Here is a 19,961-nt window from a genome sequence, read left to right on the forward strand (position 1 = left end):
CTTCTTTCCTTCTTTCCTTCTTTCCTTCTTTCCTTCTTTCCTTCTTTCCTTCTTTCCTTCCTTCCCTTTCTTTCCTTCCCTTTCTTTCTCTTTCTCTTGCCTCCAGCCAGGAGGGGAAGACACTGCAGGCACAATGGCTTTCTTCCTCAAACCACGGCCATGCACGTGGGACCTTGCCCTGGACTACCACACTGCCAAACAGTTTGAAGGTAATCAAAGCAGGAGCAAAGTACTAATACCTGGTGTTTTCTGGGCTGCATCAAATGAGATGTCTAATGAGTTGGAGATTCTCCAGCTCTACCTTCTGTATCCCTGGGTCCTCCATCTCCAGCCTCCATGTCTTAACTCATCCATCTCCAAGCTGGCCCAGAGATCCTCCATCTCCAGCATCCATATTTTATCTCTTCCTTCTACAGTCTCAACTGGAGAGTCTCCTTTTCTTGACTTCTCTGTCTCCGACCTGAGCTGGATATCCTCCATTTCCAACCTCCACCTCTTCACTCTTCCATCTCCAACCTCACCCCTCCTCTCCCTTTCTCCTTGAAAAGTCAGCAGTGACTTTTGAATCAGGTTTTTGGGTGCCTCCTCTACACTTAAATGTGGCTTCTAATCCCTTCTCTGTCTTGCTTTTCAGTGGATGTGACCCTGGATCCAGCCACAGTGGGTCCTGAGGTGATCCTCTCCGAGGACCTCAAAAAGGCCACTTGGGGCAGACCTCAGCGCCGGTGGCCTGAGGGTCCCGGCCGGTTTGACACAGATCCGTGCATGCTGGGCAGTGAGGGCTTCACCTCAGGCCGTCACTACTGGGAGGTGGAGGCCAATGGGCGCTTCTGGGCCGTGGGAGTGGCCCGTGAGTCGGTTCAGAGGAAAGGCCGGGTCCTCTTCAAGCCCAGTGCTGAGATTTGGGGCTTGCAGAAGTATGATGAGCTCTGTGTTGCCCTCACGGCTCCATCCAACACCTCCATCCCACTCCTCAATGGGGAGATTGGGGTGTACCTGGACTACGAGGTGGGACAGGTCTCCTTCTATGCTGTTGGCAGCCGCCAGTGCATCTTCACCTTCCCTGTGGCTTCCTTCAGTGGAGAGAAGGTCTTCCCCTACTTCTGTGTGCTCCTCTCAACCATCAAACTGTCCCCCAAGGGCTGATGTGCTGACAGGATCCTTCCACAGCTGGTTGCACCATGGTGTTTGGAATGCTCCTTGATGCTCCTCCAGTCTTCTCTTCCAGGTCTTGGAGTCCTTTCCAGCTCAACTCATGGTCCAACCTTCATCATAGATGTCTTTATTTTGGGTTATGTCCAGGGGATTTTGAGTCTGAGCTCAGCACAGCTTGTCTCATCTCAAAGCCACTGTCATTAAATTCATTCAAAGCTTGTTAACAGAAGCAGGGCTTCACAGAACTGGTTTTGACCTGAAAACTTGACTTTTCCTCCCAGATAGCCTTCTCTGATAATTCCTTTGCTGACCCCAATGTCCATCACTGGCCAGGCTTCCAACCCACATTAAAAGTCTTAATTTTTGCAGGCTTTGCATTAATGCCAGCTGCTGATTTTGTCATCACAAGGATGTGCTCACACTCACTTTGCCCACTCGTTCCCTCTCCATGCTCAGGATGTATTTCCAAGTAATTAACATGCAATTTATATAAATGTGCTCAGAATATAATAAATTTTTTTTTCTAAGAAGCAGGCGGTGTCTGCATTTGACCTCTCACCAAGTTGCCCTAGACCTAAAAAGACCCCCCAAGGCTGCCCTAGCCCCCAGGATCCCCTAGGACTGCCCTACATGGGTCTCCAAAGGTTGCCCTTTCCCATCGACACCTTGTTGGTCCCCTGGTACCCTCAAGAACCCGTCATGCAGAGGATTCAAAGCCTTTTTGAGGTTTGGTGCAGCAGGTATCTGAGTGTGAGAAGCCCTCCCTTCAGCACCCAAGGAGCTGACACAGAGGTTTTTAGCCCGTCTCATCCCATTGCCCTTGCCTGAGCTCTGCAGCTCAGGTTTATTACAAATCCAGCTCCTCTCAGTGCTGCAGTAGGAGGAGCTGAGCCCGTTGTCATCCAGGTAAGCGCAGAGCCCACCACCATGGACTTGAAACCTGGAAGGACAGAGGAGAAAATCCCCCTCAGACAGGCTCAGCAGGAAAAAGGAGAAAAGTCACAAATAGGCTTCCCCCCATGTCAGTTCTTGGGCATCCTTTTGGGCATCAACATGACAAAATATCAATATATATTTCTTATATAGGAGTAGAAATTATTCAGCATCAATATGCCAACACTGATGCTGATTTATCTCTATTTCTAATAAGAAATCCAAAGCTTTGCAAGAAAAAAAAAACTTACTATAAAACATCTAATTTCAGTATTTTCTCACCAAACACACCACTCCCATATCTTAGGTCAAGGAGAGAAATAAGATGCAGTGTTACCCTTCCCAAACATCACTGTCCCATTACTGCCTCTGGATGCACCTCAAGTGCCAGAAGAAATGCATGTTTCGTGGTGGGGAAACACCAACTAACTAAGTAACGATGACAAACACAGACTCACAAGTGTGATAAAAGTGAGTGGTTCACCCATTGCCATGGCTGTTCCTCATCTTTCCGCAAAAGGCCAATCCAATGCTCTGAAATGCCTTTATATCTCATCACAAAGCTCTAAAAAAGAGGAAAAAAGGTTTTTACCTCCTTCTAACAAAAAATCTCCATTTTACCAGTTACTTATGCTTCTTTGGGGCTTGAACCTTTCCACCTGCTAACAAGATGTGTCACCTAGCTACAGTTCTTGCAGCAGTTGGCTTTGGTGAGGAATTTCAAGAGACCCATGATGACCAAGCCTCAAGAAAACCCTCTTCCCCAAGTTCCTGCCCCGGATCTCCAAGGAAGACCAATCAAATAAACCATGAGGTGTCAAATATGTTGGTTTGGGGGTTTTTTCCTGACGCTAAGTGTGTCCTCTTGTCTCCTTACCAAGTCTTCCATGCTGTCCAGGATGGCCAAGGAAGCACCAAGTGCTGAGCAGTTGTCCTGGCTGGATGTCCAGTTCCCTGCAGCCTCCGAAAAATAGTAGCATTTTCCTCTATATTTGATCCAGTCGGAGGGGCACTGAAAGTAGGGCTGGGGATGAGGCTGAAAAGCCTGCACTGTCATTAAAAATAGAACAGTGTTAAGGAGCAGCACCTTTCCCTTGCGTCTCTCAAGTGGGGAGGTCATCCTCCACCCAATGGTCTCTGAAGGTCTTGCATCTGCCTCAACTGTGAGTAAAAAGAAAAATCAAGATACCAAGAGAAATCATGGGAGAAAATAAGCTCAAATCATGGCCCAGCTTGTGGTGTTGACCAAGAAACATGACTGCAAAGAAAGAAACAGGGTGATAGCCTTCAGAAAACTGCAGTTTTAAAAGGAATTTCAAAATAATCCTATCCCTAATATGCTTTTGGGTGTTTCTCTCTATGATTAATGCAAAAGTAGTGAAAATGATAGAAAATAAATTCTCCTGTTCCTGGAGACTTCTTAGCTTGTTGGAACTCAAGCCAACGTCTCTAGGCCCATTCTTCTCTGAAAACAATACTTTTGGGTGGCTGTATGTATGAAATGGCTCTTCCTGTTGGTTTTCTAAGGATTTCTGGATGACATCAGCCCCTGCACCAAGGGGATGAGTTTGGTCTTCTGTGGAAAGGCTGCTCTGAAATGTCCCTCTCCTGAATAGGACAGCAGGTTGGGTAGGCTCTGTCTTCCACAGGAGAAGTGGAGGTCGATCTGTGCAACATGTGCAACAACCCAAAATATCTCAGAGACATTCCTCATGAGACCTAAAACCAACCTGCAAAAGTGATGGCTGTGACAAGCAGAGCCGTGAAGAGCGCTGCCAGCATCACCTGGCAGGCGACACGTGCCTCCGGCTTCATGTCCAGGCTGTGACCTGCAGGAGAACAGACCTTCAGTGCCTCTGTGAGAGTTTCCAGGGGAGCAACATGCTCCAGGTCATGCCCAGATGATGACAGGTTGGTCTCTTCCTCATGCCAGGGGACTTGGTATCATTTTGTGTGAGAAATATAAAAAAATTCTTCTCCAAAATTATGTATTTTTTTTAATTTATGGAAACTCTATGGAGACTCTCCTCCACAGCTCCAGCTTGAAACTCCTGAGATGCACCATAATTAAAATCATGCCTTAATTTCTGGGTTCTACCTCATTATTAAAGTTCAGTGGAGGTTTTTTCTCCACCTAAACTGAGACACTTTGGGTCTTGAAAATTATCCAAGTCATGGTGCCTCCATCTCTGGGTCCTGTGATCAAGAATATGCTCTTTCCCTTCACTATGAGCAATGAAAATTCTGTTTCCTAGCAGTTTTACCTAAAAATATTAGTGATTTCACCTCATGGGACTACCCCCACTTTTTATTTAAGCTTTTCCCTTTTTGTCCCCATCTATCACATGAACCAAACCTCATGGGACAAACCCTCCTTTCCCCTCTTCCTCTTGGAAAAATGTTATTAGAAAGTAAGTCAGAAACCAAATATGCCAGCTAATTTTAAAAAAAAACCCATATATATATAAAAAATATCAATAATTAAAAAAAATTAGCAAATAGGAAAAATCAACAAATTTCTAAATCAAAAAAAAATTCCCCAAAAATCTTAGTCCCTGGTTGAATAGACTGAGATGATGGAAAAGACTCCCAAAGCTGCTTTTTTACCTTATTGTGGACCAAGAGGATGATAGAGATGGGAGCAAAATAAGGAGACCTGAAACAGGGCAGTGTTGAAGGGAAAGAAGTAGTTAATAAATATTTTGCTGATGTGTCCAAGTTGCATTTAAAGACCAAACTTCTTTTTGGGGCTTTTAACAGTTCAACTCTTCAAAAATTTCTTTATTCTCATCCAAAATAAATCATAAAATTGGAATATTTGTGGAAAAAATATACCCAAAAGAATCAGTTACTTGAGTGCCTCAGGAAGGGTTAATCCTAAATGAAAATAACCCACAGTGTCTGAAATGGGGCTGTTTAGAGCAAAAGTTCCATCTGCTGAGTGACAAAAATTTTCCCTCAAGGGAAGTGCTAGAAAAAGCTTTCCCCTCACCCCCTTACAACCTTACTTCAGCTGGCTTTTGTTCTCAAATTACAGAAGTATTAAAAAGAAAAACAAACCCAGTGATTCTTCAGTTCATTGCCCTACAGTTACCTGCCCTCTTGCTCCTCTCCATGCCCAAAAATCTGGAATAATCTCTCATTTCCTCCATTTTTGGGGTTCCACGTATACAGCTGCTCCTGCCTCACCTGCCAAGCAAAGTTCCATCTGTCAGAGGTACCACAAAGGCTGTCAGCGCTCTAACTTTTCTCCCCATATTTAAAATTTTCTCCCTGGAATGAAACTTTTCTCCCGAGTTGAAGTTTTCTCCCACAATTAAAATCTACTCCCTCCAATTATAATTTTCTCCCCCAATCAAACTTCCCTCCATTAAAGTTTTCTTCCCCAAATTGTTTTCTCTCCTCAATTAGTTTTCTCCCCCTACTTATACGTTTCTCCCTTCAATTAAATTTTTCTCCCTGCAATTAAAGTTTTCTCCCACAATCAAACTTGCACCCCCAATTAAAGTTTTCTCCCTCAATTAAAGTCTTCTTCCCCTATTAAAGTATCTTCAATTAAAATTTTCTGCCCATAATTAGAATTTCCTCCCTGCAAACCTTTCTCCTCAATAGTTTTCTCTCCCAGATAATATCTTCTCCACTCAGTTAATATCTTCTGTCCAAAATTAAAGTTTTCTCCCTCAAATTAAAGTTTTTTCCTCCCAATTAAAACAATCTCCCCCTATTAAAATCCCCTCCATTGAAAATTTCTGCCCACAGTTAAAATTTCTCCCCATAATTAAAGTTTTCTTCTCCCAATTAAAATTTTCTCCCCCAATTAAAATTTTCTCCAGCAATTTAAACTTCTCCCAGCAATTGAAATTCTCTTCCACACTTAAGACCACCTCCCCTTAGTCCCCCAGCCCATCCCAAGCCCCCTCACCCGGTGGGAACAAGCCAGATGCTGAGGCATAACCTTCTGTGTGAAGAGAAACAGAAACACAGTATGAAAAAAAAGTTATTTTGGTTTATTTTATAGTTTTTTTCCCAGGGATTTTCCTGCACCTCCTACAGGGTTATGGGTCTGCCTGCCCGAGGGCCACCTGCCTGTCCACCCATCGAAGCAGGGGTTCCACTTCAGCTGCACCCTGCACCCCCTTCAGCACCTTTTCCTGCATTTACAGCTTTTTTTCTCAGCTGGGGAAGACAGATTATCCAAAAATGCTTTTTTTGGTGTGCAGGAGGGGGAAATGCTGATGGGGATTGCTCTGCCCTGGGATCTTGAGGCACCCCAAAAGGGACTTCAGGGATGAAGTGCAGTTCCCTTCAGCCAATTTTACCATTTTTTAAATATAGAAATGTAAAAAATAAGTGCTCTTGCAATTAAGCTACCCAGTTGCAGGATTTTACCCTAAACCCTACTTTATTTTACATTTCTGAGGGGTTTTTTGTAATCAGTGGTCACACACCACTGGAGGGGCTGCTTTTGCAGAGGGCAGGAAAGCTGACTGACAGCAGCTGACCACAAAAACTTTCTGTGAGGGTCACAGATGCTGCGGGTGGAAAATAAAATAAAAATAAACATGAGATAATAAAAATATATAAAAAAAATTTAAAATAAGAACAATAAAATAAAATTTAAAAATTTTTAAAAATTAATTAAAAAATAAAATAATGCAATGGTTTTCCTTCTGGGACCTTTGGACCTTTGGGTTTATCCTCTTTTTACCCCATTTCTTGCTGCTGGCAGGTATTGAGGCAAATTTCTATTTTTTTTCTTGCTGTTTTCTGGGTGTCTGAGGCAAAAAACATTGGTTTTAACTCTACAAAAAGGTGTTGCTTGGGGGTGTTACAGCAGTGGCCAAAACCTGAGTTAACACCAAAAAAAATGAAGAAAGGGAGGGAAAAAGGTCAGCATAGGCTGGGAATTGGTGGTCATTCCAATCAGTGGCCAAGGTGTCCCAAATGTGGGAGGAAGCATGGGTCTGGGTAGTGTAAGGCGACACATCAGGAGTGGAAGGGATGGGCCTGCAGGAGAAAACTCAAAATCAAAATAAAATAAAGCAATAAAATAAAATAATAAAATTCAGTAGCAGCCTGCAGGAAATTCAGACTCTCACCTCCTCCTAGTGAGAACAGGAGCTAGGCCACTCCTGACCACACTGGATCTCCCTGACATAGGGTCAAACATAGGCCAAATATTGTGTCAAAAACAGCAGAAAAAGTCACACAGAGCAAAAGGCATCTCAAGTCACTCCCAGCCCATATTTTGGAGAAGAAACACCAAATGCCACCTGCCTCCTCATCTAGTTACCTGCCTGTGGCCACACTGATACAGCCCCTGACACACTTCAGCCTTATCCTGAAAAACCTTATTTAAAGGCTTTCCTAAATTTTTTTTTTTAATTTCTGCATGCTTTCACAAATGTTTTACACAACCATCAAACCCATAGGTGTTTCTACACCTCCAGGCATGCCACCTACTCCAGATGTGCCATCTCCTTCTGGCTGGAGGACACCCATTCCCTCACCGTCTTTCATTTACAAGGGAAGGCTATAGAATATATATATATATATTAAAAAGGAAAAAAAAAAACAGATAAAAGCCCTGGTCAATACCATTTCCTGGAGCCGGATGAAGGCATGAGTAGATAGCTCACAAGGCAAAAGGTTGTCCAAGGACACTGTCACTTTTGGGCTGGTCCTGTAACCTTCTGAGTGGCCATGGCTGGGGAAATTGTTTATGCTGATTTAAGGCATCTTGGAGATGGTTCTTCTCCTGCTGAGAAACGTTATGGTAAGTCCTGTTTTGGGGAAACATGGTTATTTCAAGCTTTGGGAAGACTTTTGAGTTTGTTTGCTCTTGGGTTTGCTTGCTTCTCCATTCCTGTGTTGAGGTTTCCAAGATTGCAGAGAACACTGGATGGCTAAATGTCTTCTAAGGTGGGATTCTGGCTTGAAAAGAGGAGGAAAAAGAGCAAGAAGGGGATGGAGGAGGCTGACAAACATCTGGAATTAGAACAGTTTTGCTTCTGAGACTCTACTTTATAGGCGAATGGGTCCAAGAAGCCCAACATGAGCCAACACACCTGAATGGGAAGGAAAGCTGCTGAGATCTTGTCTGGAATACTGGTGGAGATGAGAGCTGGGGAGGCCTATGTCTCACTGACTCCCAGCTCTGCTGGGAGCTCTAAAATTAATCCCATTTCAGAAGGTTTCAGGTCCCCCAAGGTCCATCACTGGGTGCCCAAAGCTGCTCCTGAGGCTCCTGCAGCCCCTCCACCACCTGAGAAACCACCCATGGGTGATGCCCTCACACTAGACCTCATCAGTGGTGATTTACTTTTTAGAGGAAGCAAAGAAGCTGTAAACTTCTGCTCCAACTCACCAGCTTGACAGAGGGGCTTTTTCTTTTTCCTCTAAAAGCCCAGCTTTTTCATGTTTCATTTTTTTTAAGCAAATATGATCTCTTTCAGCTCCTGACTCCTGTCCATGGTGGCACGGGCTCCTCCTCAAAGCTGGGGGGCTGGGGCAATTCATCCTGCTGGTCCTGGTGGTGGTACTGAGTGTGCAGGGTAAGTAATCAGCTCTTACCTACATCTCACACCTCAGAGAGCAGCCTGAGAGGGGATATCAGGGTTTATTTCAAGCATTTCAGCCTCTGGAGGGGACGAGGTTGTCCCATAGAGATGCAACATCACCCACCAAGAGTAAGTTCTCTCTAAGTTAAAAACATTATTGTTAAAAAGGTGGAGTACACAAGTTGTGTTTTTCAGGCTGGCTTAATTAACTGCGTGAGAAAATGAAACCTGGTTTTATGGGGTTTTTGGCTTTTATCCCCAAATGTCTGGAGCTTCTCCCTCCCGATCATTTCTCTAAGTTTTTCAGGGCTCTCCGCAGCCAGTGGTGATGAGAGTTCCCCAGCCAGGTGATGAGATCCAAGGAAGGAACCAGAAGGAGCAATACATGTTTTCATCCCTGGTGCGGTATTTCTGCAAGCCCCAAGTGGAGAGCCCCACAGGTAATCCTCCATTCCTCCTGGCTCTGCTGGGAATGCTCAGATGAGAGCTTTGTGGAGGGCTTCTGCAAGGACACCCTTGGGGCTGCGAGGCCACCAAGCGTTACTTTGCAAAGAAGAGTGTTGCAAGAAAGAATTATCTTTTCCATGCAATTTTTGCTGATCCCTCCTCCACAGAGAAGCAGGGTCATCCCAAGGGAGGAGATTTCTCACCATCCTGCCCTCTCTCTCACCAGGCATTTTGGCCTTGTGGTCACCCAGCTGCAGTCATCATCCTTCTGTCTGGTGGCTGAGCAGGAAAAACCACAATGATGTTAAAAAACTCAAGGATGGGAAAAGGGCCAGGGTGTGAGATGGGGAAGCCCTTAGAGCCTTCAGCTGGTGGCTGGGGAAGACCTTGACCACCCTGTGGGGTGTCTCATGGCTTTTTCTTCTCTTGCAGCCTATGCTGGCTGCAAGCTGTGTCCCCAGGACTGGCAGCTACATGGGGAAGGATGCTACTGGCTTTCTGAGGAATTGGGAAACTGGACTCAAGGCACAAAAAGCTGCAAAAATCAAGACTCTCAGCTGGTGGTACTCCAGGAAAAGAAAGAAAGGGTAAATAGGGAGAAGGCTTGAAAAGGACCCAAAAGTCCTGATTTTTGAGTGGGCAGGGAAGCAAAAAGTGCCTAGTAGCAGGAGGGCTTGGAAAAGCATTCAAAGTATTGGGGACATTCATGTCTCATGAGTTTGGAAGTCAGATTTACTCCATGGCTTTGCACCCCACAAAGCCCTCCACAGAGAGATTTTGGAATCAACTGGTCACTTCCATTTTCCAGGAGCACATCAAGGTTATTACAGGCAAAAGCCCACCACCAGTGTGGATTGGAGTAAGGTCGCATCAAAAGGAGTGGAGATGGGTGGATGACACACCCTTCAACCCCAAAATGTGAGTGTATCCACAGCCTGTTGGTGTAAAAAGAAGCTTTGCTCCATTTCAGACCCAGTTCATGCCCTGACCCATCTCTCTAAGCTGTTGGGGTCTGTGCAATGGTCTCATATTTCCCCTGCTAAAGCTCTGCAGACCAAAAGCTGGCAGAGCGCGGTAACCCCACAGCTCCCATCAGACCCATGCAGCAACACATCTTTTCACGCGCCACATATGCTCCTCACAGATCTTACTGTGCGCACACCAGTTCCTCTCAAATTTGAGCACCCACCAGTGAAATGGTGCAGTATGATGAGAAAGTGCAGGAAAAGAGCAGGAGAACCCCACACACCTCTTCTTTTCTACAAAACTGGGAAAGTTTCCTCCCTTAAGCAATGTAATTTTTATTCTGCAGGTTTGGCACCTCCCTGGAGGAGATGGGTGAAGGGTGCGGGACACTAAAAGCCAAGGGCTTTGAGGTTCATAGATGCGATGCCAAACACAAGTGGGTTTGCAAAAAAAACCCCTTCCAGCTCTACCCAATAACAGCAGGAGGCGAGGAGAAACACAATGCCTCCATCTGACACATGCCCACCCCAAAATGCCCATCCCATGAGATGCTGAGGTGGAATCAGCCCCGTTCTCATCATTATGTCTTTGCAGAAGATTTCAGGCTTTGCAAATCCACTTCCCACAAGGATCAAGACCAGCTTGGGAGGCACAGATGAGCCCCTGAATGGGAAATCAGAAAAGCCTGTGCCTCATGCACAGTGATGATAGAGGATAGAGCTACAACATCAATAAAAGCTTATCAAAGTGGTTTGCCTCAATTTACTGAGATAACTCAGGTGAGAGCACAGGTGGCACACCATGGTTCACATATAAACAAGGGAAATTTCAACTCAAAAAAGCTTTCCTGAGTGACAGAACTTACATGTGTGCGTCTCTCCAAGCACCGCTGAGAGTGTCAGCACATAGACTGATGCAGACAGCTGGGTTTTGCTCGAGTTTTGGGGATTTGGAGGGTTTGGTTTGTCTTTTGCACTTTTTTTGTTGGTTTTTTGTTTGGGATTATTTGTTGCTATTGTTTTGGAGTAGTTTTTTTGGTTTGGCTTTTGTTTGTGTGCTTGCTTTTTGATTTTTTTGGGGGAGGCAGGTTGGGGTTTTATTTGGTTGGTTGGTTTTGTTGTTATTACTAAATTCCCTCCCCGCCATTTTTTGACCTCCTTGTCAAGCAGAGAAACCTATTCATTGAAATTAATTCAGCCCAAATGCATAGCTTATGCATTTGAGTGACTTTTAGATAAAGTCTGCTTTCCAAATAACATAGAAATTATCAATAGGATTTGCTGCTGCAGTGCTCCAGCAGCAATGGCCATCCAGCTTGTCTGGGCATAAAGTCTCATGATAATACAAATTCTTTTGTGTTGGTGATAGGTTCCCATGTAGGGATTTATCAAAGGAAGCTGTGCTCAGTTCTTCCCTGTCTCCTGATCAGTCCTGTTTACAGGGTCTCTTTTCCCTTCCAGAGGACATAGTTGTCAGGTCTGCTGCAGACCCAGTTGTTATTGGTGGGGATCAAGGATGAGCTGATCCTCCCTTGGCTCAATTATGCACATGGCCCACTACCCTGCACCTCAAACCTGCAATGCCAACATGCTCAGGAGAGCAAGAAGAGGAAAAGAAGAAAACTACCTGCAAAGCATTAAGAAAAGCTGAAATTTCCTCTCTAGGAGAGAAGGGGTAGTGCTTGGCTGAGGGTATCCAGTAGGGGATTGCTGTGCAGTCTCTGGTCCATCCCAAAACTCCTATCGAAAGCCAGGAGCAGCCTGGATATGGTGTCAGGAGAAGGTCCCCATCCCAGGATGGATCATTCCCATATCCACTAAGAAATCCCTTCAAGGTGGGAGCAGCAATGCAACAGCCCTCGAGGGCCCTGTCCTACCATACTAAGAGAGAGACCTGCCCCAGGGGCTGACCCCAAGTGCCCAACATGGACAGAGGGACCAACCTGCTGTTGAAGGCTGTGCTATCTGTCCACCACTACTTGCTGTTCCTCTTTTGCAAGCTGTGGTTTGCTTCGCCCTTATAGCATATAATGAAAATCTGTAAAGCAAAGAAACATCATAGTTTAGCCAGTCTTGTCTTCCCCACCTCTTCTTTTCCATCTCTGTCCATTACCCCACACAGAGGTGATGCTTTTCCCAAAGTATCTGCTCCTGGCTACACCACTGGGTGCAGTTTGGAGCTGGAATCTTACTTTATTGGTTTTGCTTTCATGTTTCCTGTCCGGGTGCTGGCATAGAGACTCAAGCACAGATCTTATCAGTTCATCCATGGTGCTTATGATGGCCAGTGAAGCTCCCAGGGCCTTGCACCTTTCCCGACTTGCAGTCCCGTTGCCCTCAGCCTCAGAAAAATAATAGCATTTACTTTGGAAGCCAAGGCAGGTGTCTGGGCACACATGGAAGAAATCCGGGTGAGGGAAATGGAATTCCATAAGATAACTGAAAAAGAGAAAGCCAAGTGAGATATGTGGGCAGTTCTAAAAAGCAGAAGAATGGGATTTATTATTTTTATCCCTAGAAGCTGGGAGAACTGGGGATGATGATCTTGGGAATGGTGTGATCAAGGGAGGAGCCAGGTGCGTGGATCACAGCTTAGAGAAAAAAAGAGAAGCAAGCTTTGCTTGGTAAACATCTCTTGATGCTGGGAAAATTTTTGGAGATGGAGAGAACTGTGAAGCTTGAAGGCACACTACATAGTTATGTTGTAGAGAATGTCCAAAGCTGTGACAGAGATTGTCATGCAAGTATAATGCATATTTTACAAAATATGTATAATGTATGTGTTTATACACAGCATGCTAAATCTTGGTTGAGCTGATTTTTTACTGTTTTCAGTATGACCAGGAGTCACCTCAATGGGAAAAGAACTAAATATTCCAATCAGCCTCCTGCAGAAATAAAAAATATTTATATGAAATTACAATATTCCAATGTTTGTTCAGCAAATGTGTCATCATTAAATAGTGTTGAAAGACAGTCACCATAACTTTTGAAATGTATTTGCTCCAGAGAGCCAGCATGTAGTAAACACACATTGTGTAATTTGGCCAACCAACCATACAGCATGAGAGCAGTGTCCTACTAACTGAGAGTGTAAGTATCTACATATTACAAGCAGAAAGGAGATGCCAGTCCCTCAGGGACAAGGTACAACACTCAGCAATTTAAAGCATTGGCTTTAATGAAAGCACAGCATTGCTGTGGTGGGAGCCTCAGTACACCAACACTAAATGGGGGGACCTGATAGAGTAGAACCCTGCTTGGAAGTATAGCTCAAAGGATAGCACTGCAGGGATGGATAATAAAACTTGCATTGATTAACTGATTTGCCTTACATATCTATGTAAAGTCCTGTTTTAGTCACTAGTGAACTCTGATGTAATGCAGGTACTGTGGTCTGAATTCTGAGTTCTGCAGCTGTTCATTACATTAGTGCCTGTGCAAAGGTGGGTGCAGATGAGATGGGAAGCAAGCTATCCAGGGCTACCCTCACAAAATAAAATGTGCTTGGAACTCTGCATATGTGGATGGGAAGGAATGAAGTACTCCAGATTACCATGACAACAGGATTCATACTTGGATGAGGGAGATGAATTATCCTGGGTTGCCATAGCAAAGTCTTCTTGAGCCCTACACCACACTTGTCTCTAGTTCTCTTTCTTCAGAAGCCCATTAACTCTGTTCTGACCGAAGGAAGTCAGCTCTGCTCCATATAGGTGACACAGCCAGACAGAAGATACTTTCTTAAACTCCCAGCACAGGAGGTAAGCTATACAGTACACTGTCAAATATCTGGCTTAGAAACTACAGCAAGTGTTTTGCCTTCCTGAAATGAGACAATAAACTTATCACAATGGATATTCTGTTATAAAAGTTGCTACTACCTTCACTTGGATGAGTTCTGTGTCTTTACAGAGGCAAGGACATGTTCACTTCTAATTAGACTGAAAACAAACCCCGCAATTTGGCGTTTTCCAAACAAAACAATGGTACAAGGTTGGCAGTTTTCAGAAAAAGCTAATAATGAGACTAATATGTTTAATCCCATTCCAGGTTTCATTTCCCTAGTCACGTTTCTTGTCTGCCTTTTTAATGGATCCCAGCTTTACAATAACCACGTACTCTTCTGTGAACTTTTGGCACATGGAAAGAAGCCAATAGTCAGTTTTGCCATATGAGATCCAGCTTCTGATGTAGCAAGGACATAGGCAGGCACTGGTTCGTCTCCTGAGGAATACACTTTGTTTTTCTGAATATTTTTTTAATTTAGAAAGTAGAAAGAAGATAACATACCCTACTGTACAAAAAGTAAGCAAAATCTCTAAGCTGGATACTTTTGCAGACAACAACAAAGCAAGCACCTGTATTTTGAGTCATGAAAGATACGTAGGTACTGTACAGAATAAAGAACAGGTGTTCTATAGGGCCAGAATACGACGATGAAACCATCATATCCTTTGGCACTATTTAAAAGAGTCTCATCCCTTTTAGAGGTATTACTGGTCTTCTCTGTCCTGACACATGCAGAAAAAATCTGCTACACCCAGGGGACAACAAGCATTACACACTGCACCTAGATACCTGACAGTGTGATACACACAAAGCTTCCGTGAAAGCAGTCATATGAGAAGATGAGCACTCTCTTTACTAACTCAGATACCCCCCCTTTTTTGTTTTGCCTTGGCTTTTATGTAGAGATAATAATAGATTCTATCAATTTAGTCTTTGCATCCTCCTTTTCCAGTGTCACTGATGTTTTTGAACCAGGAATGACATCACAAATTACCCTTTATTATGACAGTAACGCTTAAAAGCAAAAAGCAAGGAAGAAAGGGATCTGAACAAAAGCATTTTGAAAAACAAATGCAAAATGTACAAGCAGTATTTATTACACAGGGAACATAAAGTACATTTTTATTTTGCCATAACAGAACAATAACCAATTTTAACAAATTGCCTGCATTTTTAGAATATATACAGATGCTCCGTAATCAGTGACCTCAACAACAGTGCTCATCTGCCACCCAGTGTCTATTTGCTTTTTTCCCGTCTTACAAGAACACACAACCTGAAGACTATCTGCCAAGATGAACTCTACGTTATTATTTATGTTTTAGTTAAATGTTACCAGCAAACTAGACTGCTATCAGAAAATATGAAAATTAGGCTGAAGAAACTAAAGAAACATGACTGATCATAACAAATTATTCAATGAGTCTAATCAGAAAAGTGATTTTGTTTTTTTCATCAAGTGTGTACCTAACAAAATGATGGAGTACAAGGAAATACCATTGAGGAGGTCCTTAAATTTGTAAGGGAGAGAAAGCTGGGGGACATGGCATAAAACTAACGCCTACTAATATCCTTTACAGTCTCAAATTAATTAGCATGTAGAGAAATATTTACTTGCCTAATTCCTGAAGACACAAGCTGAGTTAATTTAAACTTTATTACGTTCCCTGGGAGATGAAAAATAAATTATAGCAGTGTGGCTGAATAACTAGAATAGACTGACTGTTTACGCCTGGGACAGTAACCAAAAACTAACCTTACAGAAAGAGATGGAGGATGGAGGAGAGCAAAGGAATCAGAAGAGCAGACGACTGATTGAAGAGAAAGAAGATATTTCCTACTTTGCATCCTCGAGTATTTATTCTAATATTATTAATATTAGAATAGAAACATACATGAAAGAAATATCAGCAGAAGCTATCCTCTGTGGTTGACAACTGATGGATTTATAGGACAAGGGGACAGTCAGTGGCTTCTGCTTGACCTTCTCTTGATTTTTCAGGATTGGCTTTCTCCAGAAGGACAGAAACCTGAAACCCAGCAAGGACAAAGGAATTGCAGCTGAATTAAAGCTAAGGGATGAAAATATTTTAAATTAACAAAACACCTGCTCTTGTAGTCTGGCCAAAGGTTACTAGCAATAACAAAACAGAATGTAGACAGGCCATTATTATAAATAATTTTTTTCTCTTCCTCCATCCCCCTACAAAAAACAGATAAGACTTTGGCTTTTAAAAGACTGCTTAATCATTAAGTAAATGACTTGTCACAGACTTCAAAAGTGATGATGGAAAAATAGAAAGCAGACTGTCAAGTTAACCTAGTGTTACACTAGGTGTCAGAACACAGAGTGTCCAAAGAATGGAAAAATTATGTAATTGACTTGAGGGGAGCTAGTAGAGCCTGACATTCAAAGAGCTCAATTTAGAGCAGCATATAAGGGGACCAATGTATACCAGGTCATGTACTTTAGAAAGACAAAATCAGATACAAACACACTATATGTGAATACATATGTGAATACACATATTATGTGAATACATATTCATTACAGCACCAACTCATTAAACAACCTAGCATTCCTAGGAACACTTTTTATCAATTCAAAATATTTCCCCTATTCCCTATCAAGCTGCCACTAAGCAAAATCAAACTTAGCTAATATTAGATATATCTATGATTGTGTACTTTAAAGTTATGCAATATTTTGAAAAAAAAGATGAAATTTCATATCATCCATATCTGCATCAACTTCAGAACAGTCTGTACTTTGTATGAAAAAAAATCATGTTTATAGCACTGTAAATTAAATTCTACAACCTGTAAAACAGCAGAACCACAAGGACAATTAGGAAATTTATATCTGGAAAATACCTGAAATCTTGGCCAATCCTAAAGGACACAACTCAAAAGAAAGAATGAAAAGGCCTAAATGCAAACACCTTACAGGGCAGGTAATTTTCCACCAAGATTATGGACAAATGAGAAAATATGAGAAAGTTTTCCTTTATGTAAAACTTGCCTGAATATCTTATAAAAATAAAATCAGTTATGATATCACCTTGTTATGATCAGGTTCTTTAAAATCATTAGAGAGATGCCTCTGACAAAATTAAGCTGCAAACAAGGCCATATGCCGAAGGCAATAGTACATATTTTTATTTAACAGTAAATGTGAGGTAGAGAGAGATATAAAGGAATAGGGAAGAGAGAGCGAGGGTAGAGTGGGGAGAGAGAGTAACAGAGAGACAGATTAAGTAGAAAAAATATCACCACTCTGTGGGTTCCAATGGCATCCCGTTGATCCTCTTCTTGGGGTCTTCCTGGTGGTTAGAGCCCCAGTCTTGTCAAAGTGATGGTTGCAGTCCGGACCTGTCAAGGAAAGCCCGGGGTAGTGAGGGAATGTATCAATCTCAGCGTATCAGTGAAGTGTAGTGAAGGAAGAATCATGTATCAGTGAACGAAGTCCCACGTGGTGAAGGAAGAGGTCTGTGGCGGTAAGGAAAGAAATCTGTTCATGAGCGAATAATAACCACAGGGGGAAAGGGAAAGCAATCATGCCACTCAAAGAAAGGCCTCTTGTGAGCCAGATGTAGAGAATTTTAGAGAAACACACAGGTAGTGAGAGTATTTTGAAAAAGAAAGGAGAAGACTCAGAAGCAAATAGTTAATAAACAGACTGTTCCTCTCAACTTCCTAAGTTCCTGTTTTGCAATGGCTTCAGCATGGGCTTGCTATTGAAACAGGAGCCAAGCCTAAAAGAGTTAACTGAAATATCTTGGCCTGCTAAGAAACCTCAATACCTGTTTTGCTAGAAGAACATTTTAGGAGCACTGGTTAATATCATGTTCTGTTCTGCTCACTGGACCAAAGGCCTTATTATAGAAAGAATAGGAGTAATACACACATGGTAATAAATTAGGTAAACTAGACGTTTGAATAAGATCTAGAAGGCCCAGAGCCAGGATTTTGCAAGCTTGAAGGATTCAGGTCACCTAATTGAAGAGGTCAAATTGAGGAAGACGTCCATGGCGACCACCAGAGGGATGAAGGCTTGAGCAGAAGACCCCCAAAGTACAAGACTGTGCACGCCTGGAAAGACTCTGCCCAGAGACCAGCCTACTTATTAATATGTATAATAAATGATGTAACCATGTATCTAAAGTGTATAAAATGGCTTAGTTTTGCACTTACAAGTCGAGCAAGTTTGTCAGCATGAGCTGGCTTGCTCCCAACGTTGAATAAACAAATACCTTGCTGCTTAAAGATAAAAAGTCTCTGAGCAGTTTCTCGGACCGATTTTTCGGATTCACTATCTCAGTAGACATAGCCATTCTGTCTTACACCACTTTTTAAAAAACAATCTTCAAACACAAATAACATACAATAATATACAGTAAAGTGCAGGAAAAACACTGAAGAGTCCTTTTCTCACCAGTTCTAGGTATTAGAGTGATGTGTAAAATGGCAGCAGAACCACTCATCTATCATTTATTTGGATCTTCATTTGCATCACATATCTGCCGTAGAGAAAAAAATCTTGAATAGATGATAGCCATATTAGAATTGAGGTATCACAGAACAATCATGTGTGAATCAAAATAAATTCAATTACTATCATATACAATGTTGTCATGTGAACTATCCATCTGAGAGATGATCTTTCATCACCACTTCTATCAAAGCTCCAAACCATAAAATCTTAAGGAAATGTTAAATTCAGTTCCAGGAATGGGCCAAATACTGCATCTTATTATGTCAAGATACATGTGAAACAAGAATAACCTATCAATTGTAAAGAAAAATAAGATTATGGAATTAATTACAGCTTGTACAAGGCTTGAGACATCAGTTTCTAGCCCAAGGCACCCAACAAATGAAAATCACCTTTTCAAAGCAAATCTCATGAGTCAACAGAAGGAAAACAGGAGGAGGGCATTAATTCTGTCTCTCTGTGTTGATCCAAAATGCAAAAACTGAGAAAAACGTCGTGTTTCTTAGCCTGAAACACACCAAGAAATGTAGACTTAGGAAAGAAAAAGAGCATTCACATGGTATTCCTTAGTCCAGTCTTACACATATGCATCAGTCCAAGTCTGCAGGACCCTATCTCAGAAGGGACTCATTGGACTTTGGCTTTATTACTGATAATCTCAAAGGGGTGCTAGATTTACATCTATTCTTGGAAGTTCTCTCATTTTATATTTTTTACTTTTATCATCCCATGTAACAGGGACTGATTTCATAGACCTTAGCATTATACACAGAAAAACATTTGATTCCTACAAAGAAATGATTGAGTGAAACCCACTATTTTTGTTCTTATATCCCATAAGGAGACTTGTTATGACCAACATGTAAGTATTATCCATTTACACCACAGCAGTAATCCCTTTATTAAATAATCGTCCCGCGGCAAGAAGCTTCCCCCCTCCCCTCCATTTAACCTAACCTTTTCCTTGCACAAACTTGCTAGCAGACTTTATACCTACGGCTCCAAAGAACCGCTCAGTGCCTCCTGTTTGGAGGAAGAGCTAAATAACCAACTTATGGGCGAGAAATTAGGGCTACAACTAGAGCACATTTTAATTTCACGGGTGTATTACCACTGCAAAGGTATGGCCTCACTTTCAGCTAACTTCCATTCCCAGACGAGATCCAAGTTATTGACAACCACACAGCACCCCAGGAGCTCTTAGCACTGATCGTCCGCATATATATACAAATACACACACATACACGAGTAGTTTGCCAGTGCCGTGCCTGCAAGGAGGTGACCGGCCCTCCACCGGCACGGAAGAGGCAGGGGCAGGGGAGGGGACAGGACAGGGGCAGTGGCAGAGACAGGTACAGAGGCACCGGCAGGAAAAGGGCAGGGGCGGCGCTGGAGCAGCGACAGGGACAGAGGCAGAGGCAGGAACGGGAAGACTGGAGGGGGCAGGGACAGGAGCAGCATTAGGGGTAGGGATGGGCAGCGGCACCAATGGCAGGGACAGGGGCAAGGACAAGGAGAGAGCCAGGAGCAGACACACGTGCAGGACAACGGACAGGGGCCGCTGTGGGGGCAGGGGCCGCTGTGGGGGAGCAGCGCCAGGCACAGCCCCAGTGC

At 43.0% G+C, this 19,961-nt stretch overlaps 4 protein-coding genes and 1 long non-coding RNA gene across 11 annotated transcripts in view; 2 read left to right on the plus strand and 3 right to left on the minus strand.

Annotated features, from left to right (window-relative positions):
* LOC108494092 (butyrophilin subfamily 1 member A1-like) overlaps window positions 1–1,685 on the plus strand; it is a 6,014-nt gene extending 4,329 nt beyond the window's left edge. For 2 of the 4 annotated variants that reach the window (XM_017808242.1, XM_017808243.1), the window contains 2 exons: window positions 107–209; window positions 635–1,685. In XM_017808242.1, the coding sequence (XP_017663731.1) occupies window positions 107–209; window positions 635–1,146 (615 nt within the window). In that variant the 3' untranslated portion in view covers window positions 1,147–1,685. The remainder of the gene's footprint in view (window positions 1–106; window positions 210–634) is intronic. The other 2 variants (XM_017808245.1, XM_017808244.1) reach the window with 1 other exon arrangement.
* Window positions 1,686–1,760: 75 nt separating this feature from the next.
* Window positions 1,761–4,943, minus strand: LOC108494093 (C-type lectin domain family 2 member E-like). Its single transcript, XM_017808246.1, has 4 exons — window positions 3,819–4,943; window positions 2,966–3,138; window positions 2,547–2,653; window positions 1,761–2,095 (listed from the first exon to the last, which is right to left on the minus strand). Exons 1-4 carry the CDS (start codon window positions 3,901–3,903, stop codon window positions 1,771–1,773), a joined length of 690 nt encoding a protein of 229 aa, XP_017663735.1. The 5' UTR covers window positions 3,904–4,943; the 3' UTR covers window positions 1,761–1,770.
* Window positions 4,944–7,639: 2,696 nt separating this feature from the next.
* LOC108494091 (CD209 antigen-like protein E) lies at window positions 7,640–14,500 on the plus strand. Of its 2 annotated transcripts, XM_017808240.1 has the most exons (7): window positions 7,640–7,864; window positions 8,544–8,642; window positions 8,948–9,088; window positions 9,528–9,682; window positions 9,904–10,013; window positions 10,408–10,840; window positions 13,494–14,500. In XM_017808240.1, the coding sequence occupies exons 1-6, from the start codon at window positions 7,792–7,794 to the stop codon at window positions 10,574–10,576; spliced, it is 747 nt and encodes a 248-aa protein (XP_017663729.1). In that variant the 5' UTR covers window positions 7,640–7,791; the 3' UTR covers window positions 10,577–10,840; window positions 13,494–14,500. The 2 variants fall into 2 exon arrangements, with proteins under 2 accessions (XP_017663729.1, XP_017663730.1); XM_017808241.1 differs by lacking the exons at window positions 7,640–7,864; window positions 9,904–10,013; window positions 13,494–14,500 and adding an exon at window positions 7,908–8,455 and having other exon boundaries at window positions 8,541–8,642; window positions 10,408–10,503.
* Window positions 11,497–12,652, minus strand: LOC108494015 (C-type lectin domain family 2 member E-like). Its single transcript, XM_017808079.1, is given in 3 exon segments — window positions 11,497–11,635; window positions 12,040–12,098; window positions 12,319–12,652. Coding segments are annotated over 3 exon segments (372 nt in total). The 5' UTR covers window positions 12,493–12,652.
* A 426-nt stretch (window positions 14,501–14,926) lies between the features above and the next one.
* On the minus strand, window positions 14,927–19,954 carry LOC108494094. 3 transcript variants are annotated; one of them, XR_001873738.1, is made up of 5 exons: window positions 19,459–19,954; window positions 18,740–18,854; window positions 18,288–18,372; window positions 17,129–17,224; window positions 14,927–15,882 (listed from the first exon to the last, which is right to left on the minus strand). It is a non-coding gene; the product is annotated as an uncharacterized LOC108494094 (long non-coding RNA). The 3 variants fall into 3 exon arrangements; XR_001873736.1 differs by having other exon boundaries at window positions 17,126–17,224; XR_001873737.1 differs by lacking the exon at window positions 14,927–15,882 and having other exon boundaries at window positions 16,953–17,224; window positions 19,481–19,954.
* Window positions 19,955–19,961: the final 7 nt, after the last annotated feature.

This window comes from Lepidothrix coronata, unplaced genomic scaffold (assembly GCF_001604755.1).
Source record: "Lepidothrix coronata isolate B3197 unplaced genomic scaffold, Lepidothrix_coronata-1.0 Scaffold22, whole genome shotgun sequence".
NCBI lineage: Eukaryota > Metazoa > Chordata > Aves > Passeriformes > Pipridae > Lepidothrix > Lepidothrix coronata.

Bases quoted from the DNA above. Each gene is read 5' to 3' on its own strand.
- LOC108494091 (XM_017808240.1), top strand. From the start codon at position 7,792: ATGGCTGGGGAAATTGTTTATGCTGATTTAAGGCATCTTGGAGATGGT. The intron at 7,865-8,543 runs GTAAGTCCTGTT...GATCTCTTTCAG, and splicing joins TCCTGCTGAGAAACGTTATG to CTCCTGACTCCTGTCCATGG. The intron at 9,089-9,527 runs GTAATCCTCCAT...CTTCTCTTGCAG, and splicing joins CCAAGTGGAGAGCCCCACAG to CCTATGCTGGCTGCAAGCTG.
- LOC108494093 (XM_017808246.1), bottom strand. From the start codon at position 3,903: ATGAAGCCGGAGGCACGTGTCGCCTGCCAGGTGATGCTGGCAGCGCTC. The intron at 3,139-3,818 runs GTTGGTTTTAGG...TTTTAATGACAG, and splicing joins CACAGCCATCACTTTTGCAG to TGCAGGCTTTTCAGCCTCAT. The intron at 2,096-2,546 runs GTGAGTCTGTGT...CTGTCCTTCCAG, and splicing joins CACTCACTTTTATCACACTT to GTTTCAAGTCCATGGTGGTG.